This window comes from Pan paniscus, chromosome 2 (assembly GCF_029289425.2).
Source record: "Pan paniscus chromosome 2, NHGRI_mPanPan1-v2.0_pri, whole genome shotgun sequence".
In the NCBI taxonomy this organism is placed as follows: Eukaryota; Metazoa; Chordata; class Mammalia; order Primates; family Hominidae; genus Pan; species Pan paniscus.
Window position 1 is genome coordinate 11348354 of NC_085926.1, and position 18937 is coordinate 11367290.

At 42.0% G+C, this 18937-nt stretch overlaps 1 protein-coding gene across 8 annotated transcripts in view; it reads left to right on the forward strand.

Annotated features, from left to right (window-relative positions):
* Positions 1-18937, forward strand: part of ATG7 (autophagy related 7) — a 280261-nt gene that overhangs the window by 79742 nt on the left and 181582 nt on the right. For all 8 annotated transcript variants that reach the window (XM_055109494.2, XM_003826264.5, XM_055109495.2 and 5 more), the window contains exons 13-16: positions 6063-6257; positions 8228-8431; positions 10460-10575; positions 12309-12384. In XM_055109494.2, coding sequence (XP_054965469.1) covers positions 6063-6257; positions 8228-8431; positions 10460-10575; positions 12309-12384 — 591 coding nt within the window. The remainder of the gene's footprint in view (positions 1-6062; positions 6258-8227; positions 8432-10459; positions 10576-12308; positions 12385-18937) is intronic.

Sequence of the window (18937 nt, forward strand, 5' to 3'; positions counted from 1 at the left end):
ATGTGTCTTTATAGCAGCATGATTTATAATCCTTTGGGTATATACCCAGTAATGGGATGGTTGGGTCAAATAGTATTTCTAGTTCTAGATCCTTGAGGAATCGCCACACTGTCTTCCACAATGGTTAAACTAGTTTACAGTCCCACCACCAGTGTAAAAGTGTTCCTATTTCTCCACATCCTCTCCAGCACCTGTTGTTTCCTGACTTTTTAATGATCACCATTCTAACTTGTGTGAGATGGTATCTCATTGGATTTAGTATAGTTTCTTCATTCAACAGATACTTATTCATCACCTTCCTTCTACCAGGCCACGGAGAAAAGGCTTGACCTAAGTAAACAAGACATGGTTTTGCCCTCATAGAGCTTATATTTTATTGAATTATAATTGAAATACTAAATGCTAAAAGGGATAAGTAGACATTGCTCAGGAAATATAGAAGAGCAGGACCTGGACAAGTGTGGGGCATGTGCCAGGGAAAGCCTTCTTAAGGAAGTAACATTTGGTCCGAGCTCTGAAGGAATTGATCAGAAGGGGTCTTGAGGAGGGAGGCAAGGACCAGAGAGTGGTGGGAAAGGCCAGGGGCCAGGAGGAGCATTCCAGGGAAGAAAATTGGCCTTTTGAAGGTAATAACTATGTTAAATGCAGACTTCCTAGATATTTGGTTACCTGGAAAAGTTAGAAAGATTGGTTTTATTAATGCAAGATTATCTAATTTGGGGTATTCCTTACTTGTTAAGTTATTGCAAGATTCTAATCTCAGTGCTTGAAGTCGAGTGACATTTGACTTGGAAACGAAAAAAATAATGGGTGATAGACCCTTTAAAAATGTTTAAATTTTGGGCCAGGCACAGTGGCTGATGCCTATAATCCCAGCACTTTGGGAGGCTGAGGCAGGTGGATCACGAGGTCAAGAGATCAAGACCATCCTGGCCAACATGGTGAAACCCTGTCTCTACTACTAAAAATACAAAAATTAGCTGAGTGTGGTGGCGTGCACCTGTAGTCCCAGCTACTCAGGAGGCTGAGGCAGGAGAATCATTTGAAATGGGAGGCGGAGGTTGCAGTAAGCCGAGATTGCACCACTGCACTCCAGCCTGGCGACAGAGTGAGACTCTGTCTCAAAAAAGAAAAAAGAAAAAAGAAAATGTTTAAATTTTGAAATAGTAAATTCATAGGAAGTGATTTGATTTGGATGTTTGTCCTCTCCAAATCTCATGTTGAATTGTGATCCTCACTGTTGGAGGTGGGGCCTGGTGGGAGGTGTTTGGGTCATGGAGGTGGATCCCTCATGAATGGCTTGGTGCCCTCTCCACATTAATGAGTGAGTTCTCGACCTCTTAGTTCACGTGAGCGAGAGCTAGTTGTTTGAAAGAGCCTGGCATCTCTCTTTTTCCCTCCCTTGCCATGTGATGCATCTGATCCCCCTTCACCTTTGACCATGAGTGGAAGCTTCCCTCATCAGAAGCAGATACCAGCACTATACTTCTCATACAACCTGGAGAACCATAAGCCAAATAAACCTCTTTTCATTTAATTGCCTCAAATATTCCTTTTTAGCAGTGTGAAATGGACTAACACAGGAAATACAAAGAAGTGTACCAGGAGGTCATGAGCACCCTTTACCCTGCTTCTCCTGGGTGACAGACTTCAAGGACAGGGTGGTTTCACTGGATAGCTGGCCTGAAAAGCCTTAAACACTCCCTCAGAACTAGAGAGTTTGACATTTGTTTTTTGCTCTAAAATATATGTATCCCAGACTAACCGTATTCTGGCCCCAGACCTTCCAGTATGTCAAATGTCAGCTCATAAGAAACCCTTGCATTTTATCTGCATGGTATTCTTTCACTAATTCCTTCTCTTCTACTCCAGGACATAGGTGTCACATTGACCCTTTCCAGGTGCCTTTAAAAAAACTATGATAAAATTACATGAAAAGAAGTGCTCTGCTACAAATACCACACCTGATCCTGGGGAAGAGTAAATTGAATAAGAAAACAACTGATCTTTTATAAATCATATAGCTATTTGAGGCAATAAGATGTCGGATTATGAGGCCGGGCGCAATTGCTCATGCCTGTAATCCCAGTGCTTTGGGAGGCTGAGGCGGGTGGATCACGAAGTCAAAAGATTGAGATCCATCCTGGCCAACATGGTGAAACCCCGTCTCTACTAAAAATACAAAAATTAGCTGGGCATGGTAGCGCACACCTGTAGTCTCAGCTACTTGGGAGGCTGAGGCAGGAGAATCGCTTGAACCCGGGAGTCAGAGGTTGCAGTGAGCCGAGATCACGCCACTGCACTCCAGCCTGGCGACAGAGTGAGACTCCGTCTCACCAAAAAAAAAAAAAAAAAAAAAAAAAGATGTTGGATTATGGAGCCACACTTGAGGTTTTAAAACCCAAATTTGGACATCTGCTTCAACCCTAATGAGTAGTGGATACTGGACTAGCTCTGCCACCATAAACAATTACACGCTGGGACAAAATACGTAAAATGACTCTTTTCAGACAGTGAACAGTAGGTAGTGAAAGACTATGGTCATAGGTAGTGAAAGACTGTGGTCCCAGACAGAGGGAAGGAAAGATTTGTCCCAGCTTATTACATGAAGGCACTTTCTGGCCCATGCCATAGCCCGTGAGAGCCCAGGGAGATTCTCTTGGTCTCGGTGAGCTGAAGAAACAACCAGAATTCAGAGCAGCTGAGGTGGCTGGAATTTGCAGGACGTAGTACCAGAAATGAGGGAGCTGTGCACAGGAGTGCCTCGGTAGCACCTTGAGTCTTTGACTGAATAGCGAGCTGTGTGTACTCACAGCAGACTCTTGTCAGACCAGGCAAAAACACACTACCAGAGAGCTATGAGCAGAATGGAGATTCCAGAGTTCACACGAGCTGGGAGACACTGGAGTTCTGTATACAGAGTGGAGAGACCTCATTGAATACTCTGAGCCCTTATGTGATACCCAGAATGGCCCCTATAAAGTTTCGAGGGGAAAGCATCTTAGTGGTCTTGTGATAAAGATTTCTTAGGACCTAGTAAATACTATGAACAAAAAATGGTAACTTAGTTGACTTTATGAAAATTTAAAACTTCTGCTTCTCAAAAGATGCCTTTCAAAGAAGGGAAAAACTAGCCAAACTGAGAAGACATGTGCAGTCCTCTTATCCAGAACACGCAAGATGAACAACTCCTACCACTCAAGACACACAAAGCAACTTTTTTTTAAGGGGGAAAAAAGCTTGAACAGGTACTTAATTTATGGTGAAGATCTATGAATGGCCATTGAACATGTGAAAATGCTCAATGTCAATAGTCATCAGGGAAATACAAGTTAAAACCAGAGAGATATATCACTATACACCTACTAAAATGGCTAAGATTAAGAAGCCTGACAATGCTAAATGTTGTCAGGGTGTGGAGCAACCAAAACACTTATACATTGCTGGTAAAATAACTACTTTGGAAATCTAGCTGTTTCTCATGCAATTTAACATATGCCTACCTTGTGACCCAGAAATTGTACCTTTAGATCTTTACCTAAGAGAAATGAAAACATATATACATGAAAATACTTATACAAAAGTGTCCATAGCAACTTTATTCAAAACAGCACAAATCACCATCAACAGGAGAATCGATAAATAAATTGTAGTATAATCATACCACGAATGGAATGTATTATTGATACTTAACAATATGAATGAACCTCAAAAGCAGTATGCTAAGCAAAAGAAGCCAAACACAAACAAGTATATACCCTAGCATATCATTTATGTGATATGTTCTAGAATAGTCTAATCTATGGCTTATGAAGTCAGATCAGTTGTCGTCTGGGGGCAAGTGGGGACCGACTGAGGGGGAGCACAAGACCATGTTCTGGCGTCATGAAAATGTTCTATATCTTGATAGCTGTATGCAGTGGTTAATCTATCATTTGTCAGAATACATTGAACTGTGCATGTGAGATCTGTGTATTTCACTTTATGTAAATTATACCTCAACTTGGCTACACCTTTGAATCATCAGGGGAGTTTTAGAAAATATTGGTGCCTGGGCTCATTCTTAGAGATTTCCATTTAAATGGTCTGGGGAAAAGCCTGGCCATTAAACTCTCTAGGTGGTTCTGATATACAGCCAAGTAGAAAACCACTGTGTTGAAAGTTGCTGAATTCCAGCCTCTTGGGTGTGGACATAACTGATGGGCTCTTACGTTAGCTTACTGGCTGAAATTTTAGCAAGTAGAGATTTATTTAGGTTAGCAAAGTTATTTTATTATTCAAAAGTTCAGAATTGGTATTGCATGATTATACTTCCATCTTGGTGTCATGAAAATATATACTTAATAGTTATTTAGATCAAGCTACCACCATTTAACATGCTTTGTCAATTGTAGTATGTCAGTAAGGTATTGCAGGTATTGTTATTATTACTGTAGTTGTTGCTTTTATTATTGCTTATTACGGCATTTGGTACATAGTAGGTGCACAATACTTAATGGATTAATTAATGAGATCCTGATAGCTGTGCTAGTCTCATTATTAAAATAGATGTGTTTTTGCACCTTTCTTCTTCCTGAAATCCTTTCTGCCTCAGGTCCTTTCCTGGTTTGGTTACCACTCTTTTTTACATTCCTTTTGAAATTGTTATTCTTCCTTTCTTGAATTCCAGAGATTAGGTTTAAAGTTGAAGATAATAAAAAAAATCCACAATCTACAAATTTGATATTTCTTTGTAAAAAGATCTGCTTGCTCTGTCCCTTGAGCTATTTTTGCAGTAGGTGAGGGGTTTTGGCAAATGAGTGAAAAAGCTGATGTTTTCAAACACTTCCCTATGGCCAGTGGTATACAGGGGTTAAAGGTACAGTTTATGATTCTAGAACACATTTTTTGTGGAAAGTCAGTGTCCCTGGCTTCATTAGCACCCATATGTGACTCACTGTTAATGTGCCAAAATATTATGTGGTCATCAAGGGGCAGATGGTAAATTATAAAGCTGTTCTAAAGCCCATGTAAAAAATCCCAATTCAGGGGAACTCAGGTTGATGGACAGCTTCTACTTTTGGACAGAGAGTGAAGCCTTACTCTGTCCCACACTCTGACATCAGCCACCATAACTCCTGCCCCGATAAAAATATCTAGATACTCCTAAGTAGATTTTTTGGCTCTAAGTTAGCAAGTAGAGTTTTTTGTATTTGAGGTTTTTTAAAATGCATATACCCCTGAAGGGATTAAGACAAGATCATCAGTCATTCTAACCTTATGTGAATGTATTAAATCAAATTATATTTGCTAGAACACTCCATATGGAGATGTTTAACACTGAGGAAACAGAAGGGAGGGCAATTTGGAAGCAAATAGGAAGAGATAGCCCAGTTGGAAAGAGGTACTTAGGCAGGGTACGGTGGCTTATGCCTGTAATTCCAGCACTTTGGAGGCCGAATCAGGAGGATTCCTTGAGCCAAGGAGTTCGAGAGCAGTCTGGGCAACATAGTGAGACCTATCTCTACTAAAAATTAAAAAAATCAGCCAGGTGTGGTGACGTGTGCCTGTAGTCCCAGCTACTTGGGAAGCTGAGGTGGGAGGATCCCTTGAGCCCAAGAGGTCATGGTTTCCGTGAGCTATGATTGTGCTAGTGCCCTCTAGCCTGGGTGACAAAGTAAGACCTTGTCTCAAAAAAAAAAAAAAAAAGAGGTACTTGGGTAGGCAGAAGGTGCTGTGATAAAGTTTCTTGGCCTTGGATGGCTGGAAAGAGCCAAAGATACACAGTTTTCTCCAGTGTCCTTACCTCAGGTAGGATGTGCCCCCTCCACTTTGGAACTGAGATCCGTATGTCTCTGTTTGCTGCCCTGCCCTGCCTCAGGGCCCTGGGGTGATAGGTCAAGGTGTTCTAGGATGCAGAGGTGAAGAAGAGAGAGGGCATGGGAAGGGTGCAGCGTAATAGTGCACAGGGAGCTCTCATGTAAGTGAACACAAGTAAGTGCAGGCAGCTGTGGGAAGTGTGGGCTCTGAGATATTACCTATACCATTGCTCCAGACATAACTACGTCCTGGTGTTTCCCTAGAATGCCAGAGGATTCAGCATGAGCATACCTATGCCTGGGCATCCAGTGAACTTCTCCAGTGTCACTCTGGAGCAAGCCCGCAGAGATGTGGAGCAACTGGAGCAGCTCATCGAAAGCCATGATGTCGTCTTCCTATTGATGGACACCAGGGAGAGCCGGTGGCTTCCTGCCGTCATTGCTGCAAGCAAGAGAAAGGTAGGCCCTGTCTCTAATTATGATTTATGATTTAATGCACCACCACTCCAGAGGGAGGAGTGTCCCTAACCTTCCCTTCCCCAGGGCAGAGATGTGGTTTGTGTGACCTGGTAGCATAGTGCCAAAGGGCTTCTGCTTCAGACTCTGTCTTTGCCTCGCACACCATCACCCAATGTAATAAGTACCATTTACTGCTTAATTTTCATAATAATCTTTTGAGATACTGTACACTGAAAGATATACTGTACTTACATTAAAACGTAAGCTCCAAGAGGACAGAGACTTGGTCTTATTCACCACTACTTGGTCAATGACAACTTCAAGGGCCAACAATGTTGAATAGTGAACTAAATCATGGTGCATACCTATGATGGAATAGTATGCAGCCATTCACAGTTATGTTTTCAAAGGACTTTAATAAGATAGAAAATGCCACATTATATTAAATAAGGAAGATACAATATTGTATACATTTTATACCAATTATGTTTATATATCAACATTGATATGTATTTTCTTAAGTATCTACTTATCTGTCTATTGAGAGAGGAGAAAGAGGACAAGAGGAAGGGAGAAAGAGAGGGAGAGAATGGGAGAGAAAGGGAGAAAAATAGTAGGAAAAAAATACCCCAAACTATTAATAGTAATTTTTTGAGCTGTGGGTTGTGAGTGATTTTTGTTTTCTTTTGTAGTGTGCTTATTCTTATTTTTCAAACTTTCTATATAATCAGATATTTGGGATAATAAGTTAAATTAGAACTATGAAAAGTTGTTATAGTATAATGAAAAAAATGGTTTCTTAAAAATTTATGTGTTGGGCTGGACATGGTGGCTCACATCTGTATCCTAGCACTTTGGGAGGATTGCTTGACCCAGGAGTTTGAGACTAGCCTGGGCAACATGGTGAGACTCTCTCTCTAGAAGAAAAACAAAAAATTAGCTAGGTGTGGTGATGCACACCAGTGCTCCCAGCTACTCAGGAGGGTGAGGCAGGAAGATCACTTGAGCCTGGGAGGTTGAGGCTGCAGTGAACCGAGATCACGCCATTGCATTCCAGCCTGGGCAACGGAGTGAGATCCTGTCTCAAAAAAAACCCAAAGAAACAAAAAAACAAAAAAAAACCAACTATGCGGAGCCAGGCATGGTGGCATGTGCCTGTAATTCCAGCTACTGGGATACCAAAAATATTCTATGTGAAGGGTGAATTATATGGTATGTGAGTTATATCTCAATAAAGCTGTTATAAAAACAAATCTATGTGAACATGACAGTATAGCATAATGGTGGAAAGAATGTGTTTGAGAACTATGTAGACTTGGTTTTATATACCTACCTCTTGCCAGATAAGTGACCTTGGGCAAGTTATAGAACTAACTTCTCTGACTTTCAGTATCCTCATCTATAAATAAGAAATGTTTGTTATGAGTTTTTTTGTTTGCTTTTTTCTTTTTCAGAGATAGAATCTTGCTCTGTCACCCAGGCTGGAGTGCAGTGGCGGAATCTCGGCTCACTGCAACCTCCATCTCCCAGGTTCAAGCATTTCTCGTGCCTCTGCCTCCTGAGTAGCTGCGACTACTGGCGCAAGCCATCATGCTCGGCTAATTTTTTGTATTTTTCATAGAGACAGGGTTTCGTCATGTTGCCAGGCTGGTCTCGAACTCCTGACCTCAGACAGTCTGCCCACCTTGGCCTCCCAAAGTGCTGGGATTACAGGTTATGAGCCACTATACCTGGTCTGTTATGAGTTTCAAATGAAATTAAATGAGATAATTTATGTTCATCACTTATCAAGTCTTTTGTACTTAATAAGCCCTCAGTAGTGGGTAGATTTTATCATCATTAGCTTTTATAATCTAATTACACTTACATGCAAAAAATAAATTTTAAAAAGTTGAGCAAATATGGAATTAGCCACAGCTTGAAATATATGTGTCTTTTAACTCTGCTCTTTCATTCCTTGAAACCTGCAGCTGGTCATCAATGCTGCTTTGGGATTTGACACATTTGTTGTCATGAGACATGGCCTGAAGAAACCAAAGCAGCAAGGAGCTGGGGACTTGTGTCCAAACCACCTTGTGGCATCTGCTGACCTCCTGGGCTCATCGCTTTTTGCCAACATCCCTGGTTACAAGCTTGGCTGCTACTTCTGCAATGATGTGGTGGCCCCAGGAGATGTAAGTGGATTTCTCTATAGTTCCAAATATTTCCTATCACCAACTTGTACACTGAGGCAGACCGACTTGGCCCTTTCGTTTATGACTATTTAAATATTATCTTTTAACAAAGAGAAGAATTCTCCAATTTGGGGAGGATGGCATTATCTCATTATGAACCTTGACTGGCGTCATCAACTGTACACCTGTTCCTTGTTCACCAATATAAACGCGGCTACAAACCATATTTTTGGAAAGCTTATTGAGGAAACCACAGCAGACTAGTCCCTGATAGCACTCAGTATTGTCTCCGGTGCTTCTCTTAGTCAAGATAACATTACAAATCAGGAGTCTAAAGACCAGATTCCATCCATGGCTTGACACTGCCTCCCAGGTAGTTCTAAAAAGTCTCTTAGGTTCCCTCTACCTTTGCAAAATAGGAGTGGTGTGTAGGCTTGTCAGATTTAGTAAGTAAAAATATAGGATTCCCAGCCAACTTTGAATTTCAGTTAATAATGAATTCTTTTTTTTTTTTTTTTGAGACAGAGTTTTGCTCTGTCACCCAGGCTCGAGTGCAGTGGCACAATCTCGGCTCCCTGCAACCTCTGCCTCCTGGGTTCAAGTGATTCTCCTGCCTCAGCCTCCTGAGTAGCTGAGATTACAGGTGTGTGCCACCACGCCCAGCTAATTTTTGTATTTTTAGTAGAGACGGAGTTTCACCATGTTGGTCTGGCTGGTCTCGAACTCCTGACCTCGTGATCCACCTGCCTCAGTCTCCCAAAGTGCTGGGATTACAGGTGTGAGCCACCACGCTCAGCCAATAATGAATAATTTTTTGGTATATGTCCCATGCAATATTCAAGACCCACTTATACTAAAAATTTATTTATCTGAAATTCAAATTTAACTGAGTGTCTTGTATTCTCCCTAGCAATGCTAATAGAGGAGGGAAGAATACCTGCCCTGTCAACTCACAGTGCGAAGTGGGTCAAGTGCGACAGTGCTTTGAACAGCAAGACTACACTGTACAAATTAAGATTCTATGGCTTTCAGAACTCCACACAAGTCAGTCTGTATGTAGGGCTGTTCCTTTATCAGAACAGATAATGATTTCCAGTGAAACAATGCAGAGATGTTTTCTGTAACCTCCCCTCTATTTTTCCTTTGTTTTAAAACTTTTCCCTTAATAACTCATATCTCTTTTGGATGACTGGCTTTTATGTCCTCCCAATATAAAGAAAAGAAGATGACCATTCTCTTTTATGGAGAAAGATGGCTTGATGATCTCTGTCATGGTGTTATAATATACAGCTGGTCTTGTTATTTAGTGATTGTCAACAAATACGATTAGTGGTCCCTTGCAGTAAAGTCCCATCTGCTCATAAGGTAAAATTTTTATAGAGTCAAAAATATCTCTAACAACCTCTTAATTTGCCCAGAGTTGGATGGTTAGACTCTCTTTGGTTGAACCAGCAAAGGCTTGTGCTTAGAGCCATGTTGTAGAAAAAAAAAATACTTGTAGTAAACCCTAGAATCACACAGAGAGGTGATGCCCATGTTGTGAGAGGCACATAGGAACGGAGGGCTGCAGGAGTAGTAAATTGTTGCTCCCATCTCACGGTCACTTTGAGGTGTTAGCTCAGTTAAAATGGCAGGGCAGAATCATTTGCACTTTTCAAATCATTGTTCCTTTCTGTGTCTCTGTCACTTAACTACCAAGCACAGTAGAACTGAATTGAGTCACTTAAAGGAACACATGATGCAGTTCCATTATATGGGGCAGCTAAGCCCTCATTTTTGGTTAATATCCCCCAATCTGTTTAAGCTACTGATCCTTTTTAGCATATCACCTCATTTAGTTACCTAAATTGTATATTTTGTTTATCTTGATAATCTCAAGAAATGATGTACTTGAGGCTGGATGTTCTTTGCCAACAATGAGCATCTGGTTATAATTTAAAGCTTTGTCACAGAGGATTTCATACTTGAGACAGCTAGAGTTGAATGGAGTAGAACGTTCAGCACACACCAATGATTGTTTCTTTGCAGTCAACCAGAGACCGGACCTTGGACCAGCAGTGCACTGTGAGTCGTCCAGGGCTGGCCATGATTGCAGGAGCCCTGGCCGTGGAATTGATGGTATCTGTTTTGCAGCATCCAGAAGGGTGAGTTTGCTAGTAGGAGATGAGTATTTAAACAAAGCTTTTGTAGGCAGTTGTTCATCAGTGTCTCCCATGGCCTTTTCTCAGTCTGACTTTACAGAGAATTTCACTATTTCACCCTCAAAAAAGCAAGACTAGAAAAAGCAGGTCTGGTTCTTTGGGCTGAGATAACTTGGCATGTTTCCTTTGTGGCCACATTTCTGCATGTTTCCGGACAAAGTCATTATGGTTTATTTTATTTTTCCAACGCTTATATAGGGCTTACTTTGTGCTAGGCACTGTTCTAAGCACCTTAGGAATTTTGCCTCCTTCAATCTTTTTTTTTTTTTTTTTTAACGAGACGGAATTTCGCTCTTGTTGCCCAGGCTGGAGTGTAATGGCACGATTTTGGCTCACTGCAACCTCTGCCTTCTAGGTTCAAGTGATTCTCCTGCCTCAGCCTCCCAAGTAGCTGGAATTACAGGCATACGCCACCATGCCCGGCTGATTTTTGTATTTTTAGTAGAGATGGGGTTTTGCCATGTTGGTCAGGCTAGTCTTGAACCTCTGACCTCAGTGATCAGAAGTGATTCACCCACCTTATCCTCCCAAAGTGTTGGGATTACAGGCGTGAGCCATTGCACCCGGCCTCCTTTAATCTTCATAGCAAACATATTAGGAAAGAACTATTATTATTAGTCGCAGTTTTGATGGGGAAATCAAGGCATAGTGAGGATAAGTAAGTGGCCAAATTTACATAGTAAATGGAAAAGCCAGGGTTTAGCTCAACCAGTGTGGCTCCAAACTATGTTTAATGACTTTGTTATGCTGTTTGCAATACAGGCAGCAGAAAATCGAGTTTTTGAAAGATTTATTTTTCCAGTTCTCAGAAAGTCAATATGCAAATTAACATGAATATTCTATTTCTTGTGTGACTCAAAGCTTTCCTCAGCAGTTGAAAATTGTGGTTGTATATGTAACTAGTATGGGTACTCTGAGATAAATGAAAAGCGGGGCTTTTTTGTCTTCCTCTTTGTCATCCACCTTAGCTATCTGTCATTTAAGTTTATTGCCACCCTCTGACAGGAAGTATTTGGGATAAAATCTTTGAGAGCTGACTTTATGCTTCCTTGACACTGAGCCTCTGTCTGCCACATTTGCCCTGGTCATAGTTTGAACACCAGGTCCTGTGTCACATCTTTTTGGTGCCACAAGTATCACTCCATTGTTCAGAGAGTAGTGTATTAGTTCTGCCCAATTCATTCTTCACTTTTATTTCTTCCATTTCATTAGCATTTATATCAGCTCAAGAAGTTAAGGTTAGAAAATTTTCCACTTCAAATTTTCAGTACAGAAATGTGCTGTGATGTTTGACAAGACTATCTCATAGTAAGTGAGTTAATGTTTATTGGCCTCTGATATGCCGAACATTGCACTCGGCAGTTGATGTAGTAGATTCCTCATTTATTAATCAGAGCTACCTCATTCCTACTTTATAGATGATGGATCTGAAGCACAGAAAAGTTAAGCAACTTGCCTATGGTCACAAGCTCAGGTCTTTCTGACTCCAAACCATGCATGTTTAAATTACTCTTCTTGCCCTTTGTCCCAGGGAAATTAGTTTTTTGCTAACTTACACTGCCCAGCAAGGGGCATTTTAGTTATCCTTATGAATCTTATGTAGACTTCTGCTAGATCATCCTCCCATGTGTTAAACTTGGATTAAATGAGCAGCTCTGATTGTTTCCTGTCCTCAGGGGCTATGCCATTGCCAGCAGCAGTGACGATCGGATGAATGAGCCTCCAACCTCTCTTGGGCTTGTGCCTCACCAGGTTAGTGATTTGGAAGTGAAATCACAATTCTTTTGGTGCAGGGGCATGTGGGGTCTCTTTGCCATTCCATCTGCCCAGCCCACTTCATATCCACCCCACTTACCCTGCAGCTGGGATTTCAATGGGAGAGCTTTCTGACCACCTGGAAGGTATTCCATTCTGCGGGATAGTGATGGGAGGAAATCACGAACGAGAAGCATTGCCCAGAGTCTTTGATGCGTTTTGTAAACTGACTAGAGGCCTCATAATGCAATAGGAACAGAAAAAACAGGCTTTGGAATCAGTCATACAATGGTTTAAATCCCAGCCCTGCCGTTATAAAGATGGCCTTCTTTGGCCAAGTCACTAAACTTCTCTGAGGCTTAGTTTTCTTATCTGTAACATAGAGAAGGTAATACTGACATCACCTGGTAGTTGTATGGATTATGGATGGTTGCTAGAAAGGGCTCAGCAACAGTGTATATCATAGGCCCTCAACAAACAATGCCTGCTGTTTCTTTACTGTTGTTTGTTATTATTATTGACTCTGAACCCAAATAGAAAACCTTTATAGGCAGGCATGAGAAAAACATTAGAAGCATGCAGGGTCACCAAAAAGTGGGGTGTCTTTTCAGACAAAGAATCCAAAGCATCATGAGGAAGTTCCATCCCTTAGGGAGTAAAAAGAAAAAGGCAGTGGGATGATCTTTTAGAATTCATGTTGCCTCTTCAGTCATTTTCATTACTATATTTTTGGGAGATTGAAGAGGTTTTCCAGTCTTATTTGGAAATCATTTTTTTTAGATTCCATGTATGTATCCTCTCCTGTAATGTGACTGCTGTTCCCATCAGTGAAATCGTGATGGTGCCCACCAGTCCTATCTGGAGATTTGCAAGGACAGACTCAGACGAGTGCAAAGAGCAGAGTGACTCAGCTCACGCTTGTCTCTCTCTTCCTCCTTGCCACCCACCTTCTGCCAGCTAGGGCGGCACTGTCATATTCAGTTTAGGATGAGAATCAGAAGAGGGGAAACGACTTCTTCATGGTCACAGAGACTTAGTGGATGAGCCACAATCCATACCTAAACTTGGCAGTCTGACAAATGTTCTTTCAAAGGTCTTGTGAGTTGAAAGATCCGTGGCCTGCATGTTGGGAGATTTTGCTTCCTGTTGGTACCCCAGCCCCCTTGCACAAAACCACCCATAATAGAACTTGTGGGCCGGGCGCGGTGACTCATGCCTGTAATTCCAGCACTTTGGGAGGCCGAGGCGGGTGGATCACGAGGAGAGGAGTTTGAGACCAGCCTGACCAACATGGTGAAACCCCGTCTCTACTAAAAATACAAAAATTAGCTGAGCGTGATAGTGTGCACCTGTAATCCCAGCTACTCAGGAGGCTGAGGCAGGAGAATCGCTTGAACCCGGGAGGTGGAGGGTTGCAGTGAGCTAAGATTGCGCCATTGCACTGTGGCCTGGGCGACAGAGCGAGACTCCATCTCAAAAAAAAAAAAAAAAAAAAAAAAATAGAACTTGTAGAGTTCACTTAGCCTCCCAGAGTCTCAGTTTCCAAATCAAGAAAAGCAGGTGCTTTACTCTGTGTCCAGGATTACATCTGACACGGCCTTGAAAACCACAAAACACTATGAAAATGTGCCCCCCTCTGTCCCCCACACACAAGGTGGCATTTTTTTTTGACATGCATGTGTTAATCTTTTCTACAGAGACATTTCACGTAGGACCCAAAAGACGCGGTAATAACCATCTATCATAAGGAAGCTGATCTCCAGAGCCGACCTCTGCTATTTATGCTGTCGTATCTCATTTGAATCTTTCCCAAGTCTCCCCCCTTCTTCTGACCTTGAGATGTGCCCTCATCTCCTTTACAGACTTTATACTGAGAAGGGCCTTAATTAAATTTTCAGTCATGCCCCTGCACTGGTTTCCTTCTTTAAGTCCTTTATGTTAAATTACTGCAGTTGTAGTTTTCTCAGTGCTGAGGCCAGAGGGCAAAACAGTCTCTTTATAGAAGGGGCCCAGTGTCAAAATGCATGTGTCCATGTTTTTAAAGTACTATGGCAACTAATCCCTCTCAGTGTTATTTATCCCCATTGAGCCTCACAATTGTTTGTCATTCACCAACTCTTCTAGTTCTTTCTCCTCGTTTTCAAATGTCTGAAGGATTATTTTGGTTGTTGGCCATCTCTTCATTTGCCCTTTTCAAAGACTGAAGAATAATGCAGCCATATATGGGAAAAGCCCGTGTGTGTGTGTGTGTGTGTGTGTGTGTGTGTGTGTGTGTGTGTTTACTTGCTTACATTGTTTCAAGTTTCAAGCCTTTATTTTTAGCTACTTTCTAAAAAAGAAAGTGGAGAAAGAACTTTAAAAATTAATCAGGGTTGTGTGGTCCCCATTTATAGGCTTTAAACAACTTTTTTTTTCCCCCCTAAGTGGAGTGAGTACATTTATGCAACCATGTTTTGATTAGGGGAACATCGTTTCCACGTTTCCACAAAAACACTGGGCTGTGTTGCAATGCCCTGTTGCAAACTCAGCACTTCCCTCCTCCTCTTCCTGGCTCCTAGGGACAAATGATTTCCTGTTGGAGAGGAACTTGGTAAACTCCTTTGTGTACTTTGTATGCAAAGAAGACCAGTGAAGTTTACTGGGCTCATTTTTCTCAGTTCCCAAGAGGAGAAGTTTTATTAATTGGCCCCTGCGGAAGAGATGTAGTAGAAAAGTGATAGTCCTTGGACTGAGAATCACAAGGCCCCCCACCAGCAACTCATTGTGTAATTTGGAGAAAGTTCCTTAACTTTTCCTGTGCTCTCTGGGTCTCTGCTCTCCTCTGTGTCAGACCTAGGAGGCCTGAGGATTACTTAGTTGTTCTGTCTCTGGGTCCACAGGCAGAATTTGGCCCATCCAAAGACTGGCCAAGTGCCAAAAAAAGGCCTGATTAGGCCCTGAAATTCAGTGAAATTCTGCCTGAAGAAACCTCTTACTGAATTTGAAAACCATAAACCATTTCAGGTGAGCTTATGGGTTTGTTTTGGGTTTTTTTTTTTTAAGTCTCTGGCCCAATGTACGTGGATTAGATTCTGCAAGCAGGCAGCAGTAAGTATAAGCTAATTTCTGTCTATAAAAAGAATGATTTAAAAAAAAATCATTTTGTTGATGTGTGGAATAGAGATTATCACACACATCATTAAGTGGTAATGTGATGAATGATCACAAAACGAACAGTCTTATACCCAGCACACAGATCAGAACAAAGTAACTATCAAGCACCTTCAATGCCCCCCTCATGCCTTTTCGGATTATTATTGCATCCTTCCTATAGAGAGGTAAGCACCTCTTGATTATCAGCACCATGGGAGATGTTTGTCTGATTTTGAACTTCTGTAAATGAAATCATATAGTATATACTCTTTGGAATCTGTTGTCTTTTGTAGAGGGAACTTTTTCATTATAAATCTTATAGTAGTGTTGTTCCTTCTTCCCATCAACAGTGTTCTTTTACTTAAAAAAAAAAAAAAAGAAGAAGAAGAAGAAAGAAAGAAACACTGATTTTTCCCGGCTGGTGGCTGAGCTCTGCAAGGCCAGATCCTTTTTCTGGTTCTTTGGTAGGAGGCACAGTTCAGGATTTATAAAATGTACAGGCCACTCTTGATATCTCCAGGAAGTTGGTTTGCTGGCTGGCGAGAGATCCTGGATGTGACAGAAATTAACAGGCTGTTGGCCTGCTAATTCTTTGGCTGTACCTCCTCAAAGGATGATAATGAGGTGACAAGGCTAGGCACAGTGGCTCACCCCTGTAATCCCAGCACTTTGGGAGGCTGAGGTGGGAGAATTGCTTGAGCCCAGGGGTTCAAGACCAGCCTGAGTAACATAGGGAGTCCCCGTCTCTACAAAAAATTAGCCAGGTGTGGTGGCACGCACCTGTGGGAGTTTGAGGCTGCAGTGAGCCAGGATCACACTACTGCATTCCAGCCTGGGTAAGAGAGGGAGTCCCTGTCTCAAAAAAAAAAAAAAAAAAAGGAATCAAGGTGACGCTACAACAGTTGTCCAAACACCAAGGTAATTGATGGGGCATTCCTGCTTTATCCCACTTGTGGACCAAGCAGTTCACATCTTTTGTCTTTAGGTGAATGAACTCTTGGTTCTAAAGTACTGATAAAAAAAAGACCCTGAATGTGTATATGCCATTCTTCTGAGCTTGGAATTGCCAAACCCAGGGTTTTCTCAGCTTCGTGAATTCTTTTAGCTTCAGAAAAGTAATACAAAGCCAAAACTAGGGCAGGACCCTGGGAGGGACCTGGCCTGGGAAAACTCTAATTGAGTCACATGCTGAGGTGGAGCTGGGATCTCTAGCCATATCTCGGGATATTTGGCCTTTCTGCACAGGCTGTGTCCCCCAAATCCTCAAGCCTTTAGATTTTGAAAAAATCTCTTTACTGTGTTCAGAAATACTTATCTCAGTGTGCTCCTAGGGACATGGACAGATGGACTGCTGAGGAGGGAAATCTTAGCAGATAAGCAATAAGAGCATATTTCCTGAGATGCAGCCCAGAAAAGGAGCCTCCTTTACCCCTCTGGTTCTAAACCTCTCTGGTTGATGATGATGGATATAGCAGAAAAAATGGGCAGGCCTCACGTTTCACTATATCAAGTGCTATCGTTTGTGACCTGTTCATCTTATTTCCCTCCCTCCAGCCATCCCCTCAACAGGTAATCTGACTCTGCCAAGTGCCAAGCACTATGAAGTTCAGGGAAGTTAAGTAACTGGCACAAGATCACTCAGTGTTGAGTTCCATTTGCGTTTGGGGTAATCTGAGGTGATGGATGTATCCCAAGCCATTTGGATGTAGTAGAGTCTGGTTCCAGTGGGGAGGCCTCTGAATACAAGGAAGGATCCGGGTATAGGTCTAACAATGTCTGGGCTTCCTCTATGAGGTCCCAGAAGAAGAGTCAAGATTGCTGTTTCCCTGGAGGATAAATTATAATGTCAGCGTTCAGAAGCATCTCAGATTGCATCTCTTGTCCCAGGAGGAGTTGGGCCTAACTTTATAGGTTGAAGGATGTCACTTTGCCCCATGAGTTTTACCCGCTGGATGAGGCTGTCCTGTTTAGGAGGTGCGTGTTTAGGAAGGCAGCCTGAAGGTTTTGTGATCATACAGATCTGATTAGAACCCCAGCTTTGTCTGTTAATTTCACATTCAGTATCTCATTTTACAAAACCAGTTGGGGCAGCTCTTAGCACTTGTCCCTGTTTGACCTTGGGCACGTTACGTATCTTCTCTGAACCTCATGTTTTATATCTGTAAAATGGGGATAATATAATAAGCTCCTGGAATTCATGGATGGATTAAGTCACACATACTAAGCATTAGCACAGTTCTGGGCACATAAGAGACACTTGCAAATATCGGTTTCATCTTTCACTTTTAATTAAAATGGAAACTTATCCACTCTCCTAAAAAGGAATTTATAAAGACTCTCATAAAGCTCTGAAAGCAATGAGTAGAGAGGGAGTGGTTGGGAAGATTTGCTCCATTCTGCAGTGTTTTTCTAAGGATAACACTGGCTCATGTCCAGCTTAGTTTTTCTGCCCCCTTGGTGACTCTAGCTTAATAGCGAGAGTTGGGTCAGTGGTGGGAGCTGAAGCTCTTAGCTGAAACAAAGACCATTCTGGTGTGCTTAGGGTTTTGCAATTGCTACACTCTCCATTTTGGCATTGAACTTGATTAAGACTCTTTTCAGCATCCAAGATCGATCTGGAGTTTGGAGTTAGTTTTTATTTATGCGAACTCCAAGCTTTAGAAATATTGCCAGGCCTGCTGGAAGCTAGTGTGAAGTTAAAGCAGCAAGTTCCAGTTGTGGCTGCAACTGTGCTTTCTCAGAATGGCTGTTTGTTGCTGGGCATTGGATCTTAGCCTCCCATCGAGGCCTGGGTCTGAAGCTAATTTTACTCAGCTTAGGTGAAAACACCACCAAGGGTGGGTGGCCCAGAAAGAAAGAGGAACCTTTCTATTCTTGATCTATTTATTTTGTGGCCAACTGGGCATAATTGACTAAAGATAATTGAATCCACCTGATAGGTGTTAAGCCATCTAGGTGTTGAGTTTTTGTTTGGGAGTTTTGTTTTTTTTTTAATTCCTCTAGCCTCTTTCTTCCTTTCTACCTCTTTACTTTTCAGCTTTATTCCTCAGGCTTTAGAGCCAGAAAGAACAAAATTCAGATTCCTGGCTTTGCCGCTTGGTAGCTGTGGACCCTTGGGCAAGCCATGTCACTTTCCTGAGCCTCCTATGTTCCTATTTGGAGATCTGTGCCACAAGATGGTAGTGAGGCCAAAATGAGATGCAATGTATGAAAACACCCAGGAGCCCTGAACACAGGCATGGAATTCAGTAAATTTTAGTGCTCTCCTCCCTCCATTCTCTGGGGTATCATTTTCCACATTATTCGAGGACATGCCTTCCTGCCTGGCTTCTAGGATTAGGAGGGAACATTTGTTTATTTGAAAGGGAAAAGGAAGAGAAGTAAGTGCTTTAGCAGGGGGACGTAGAACAGGCAGAAA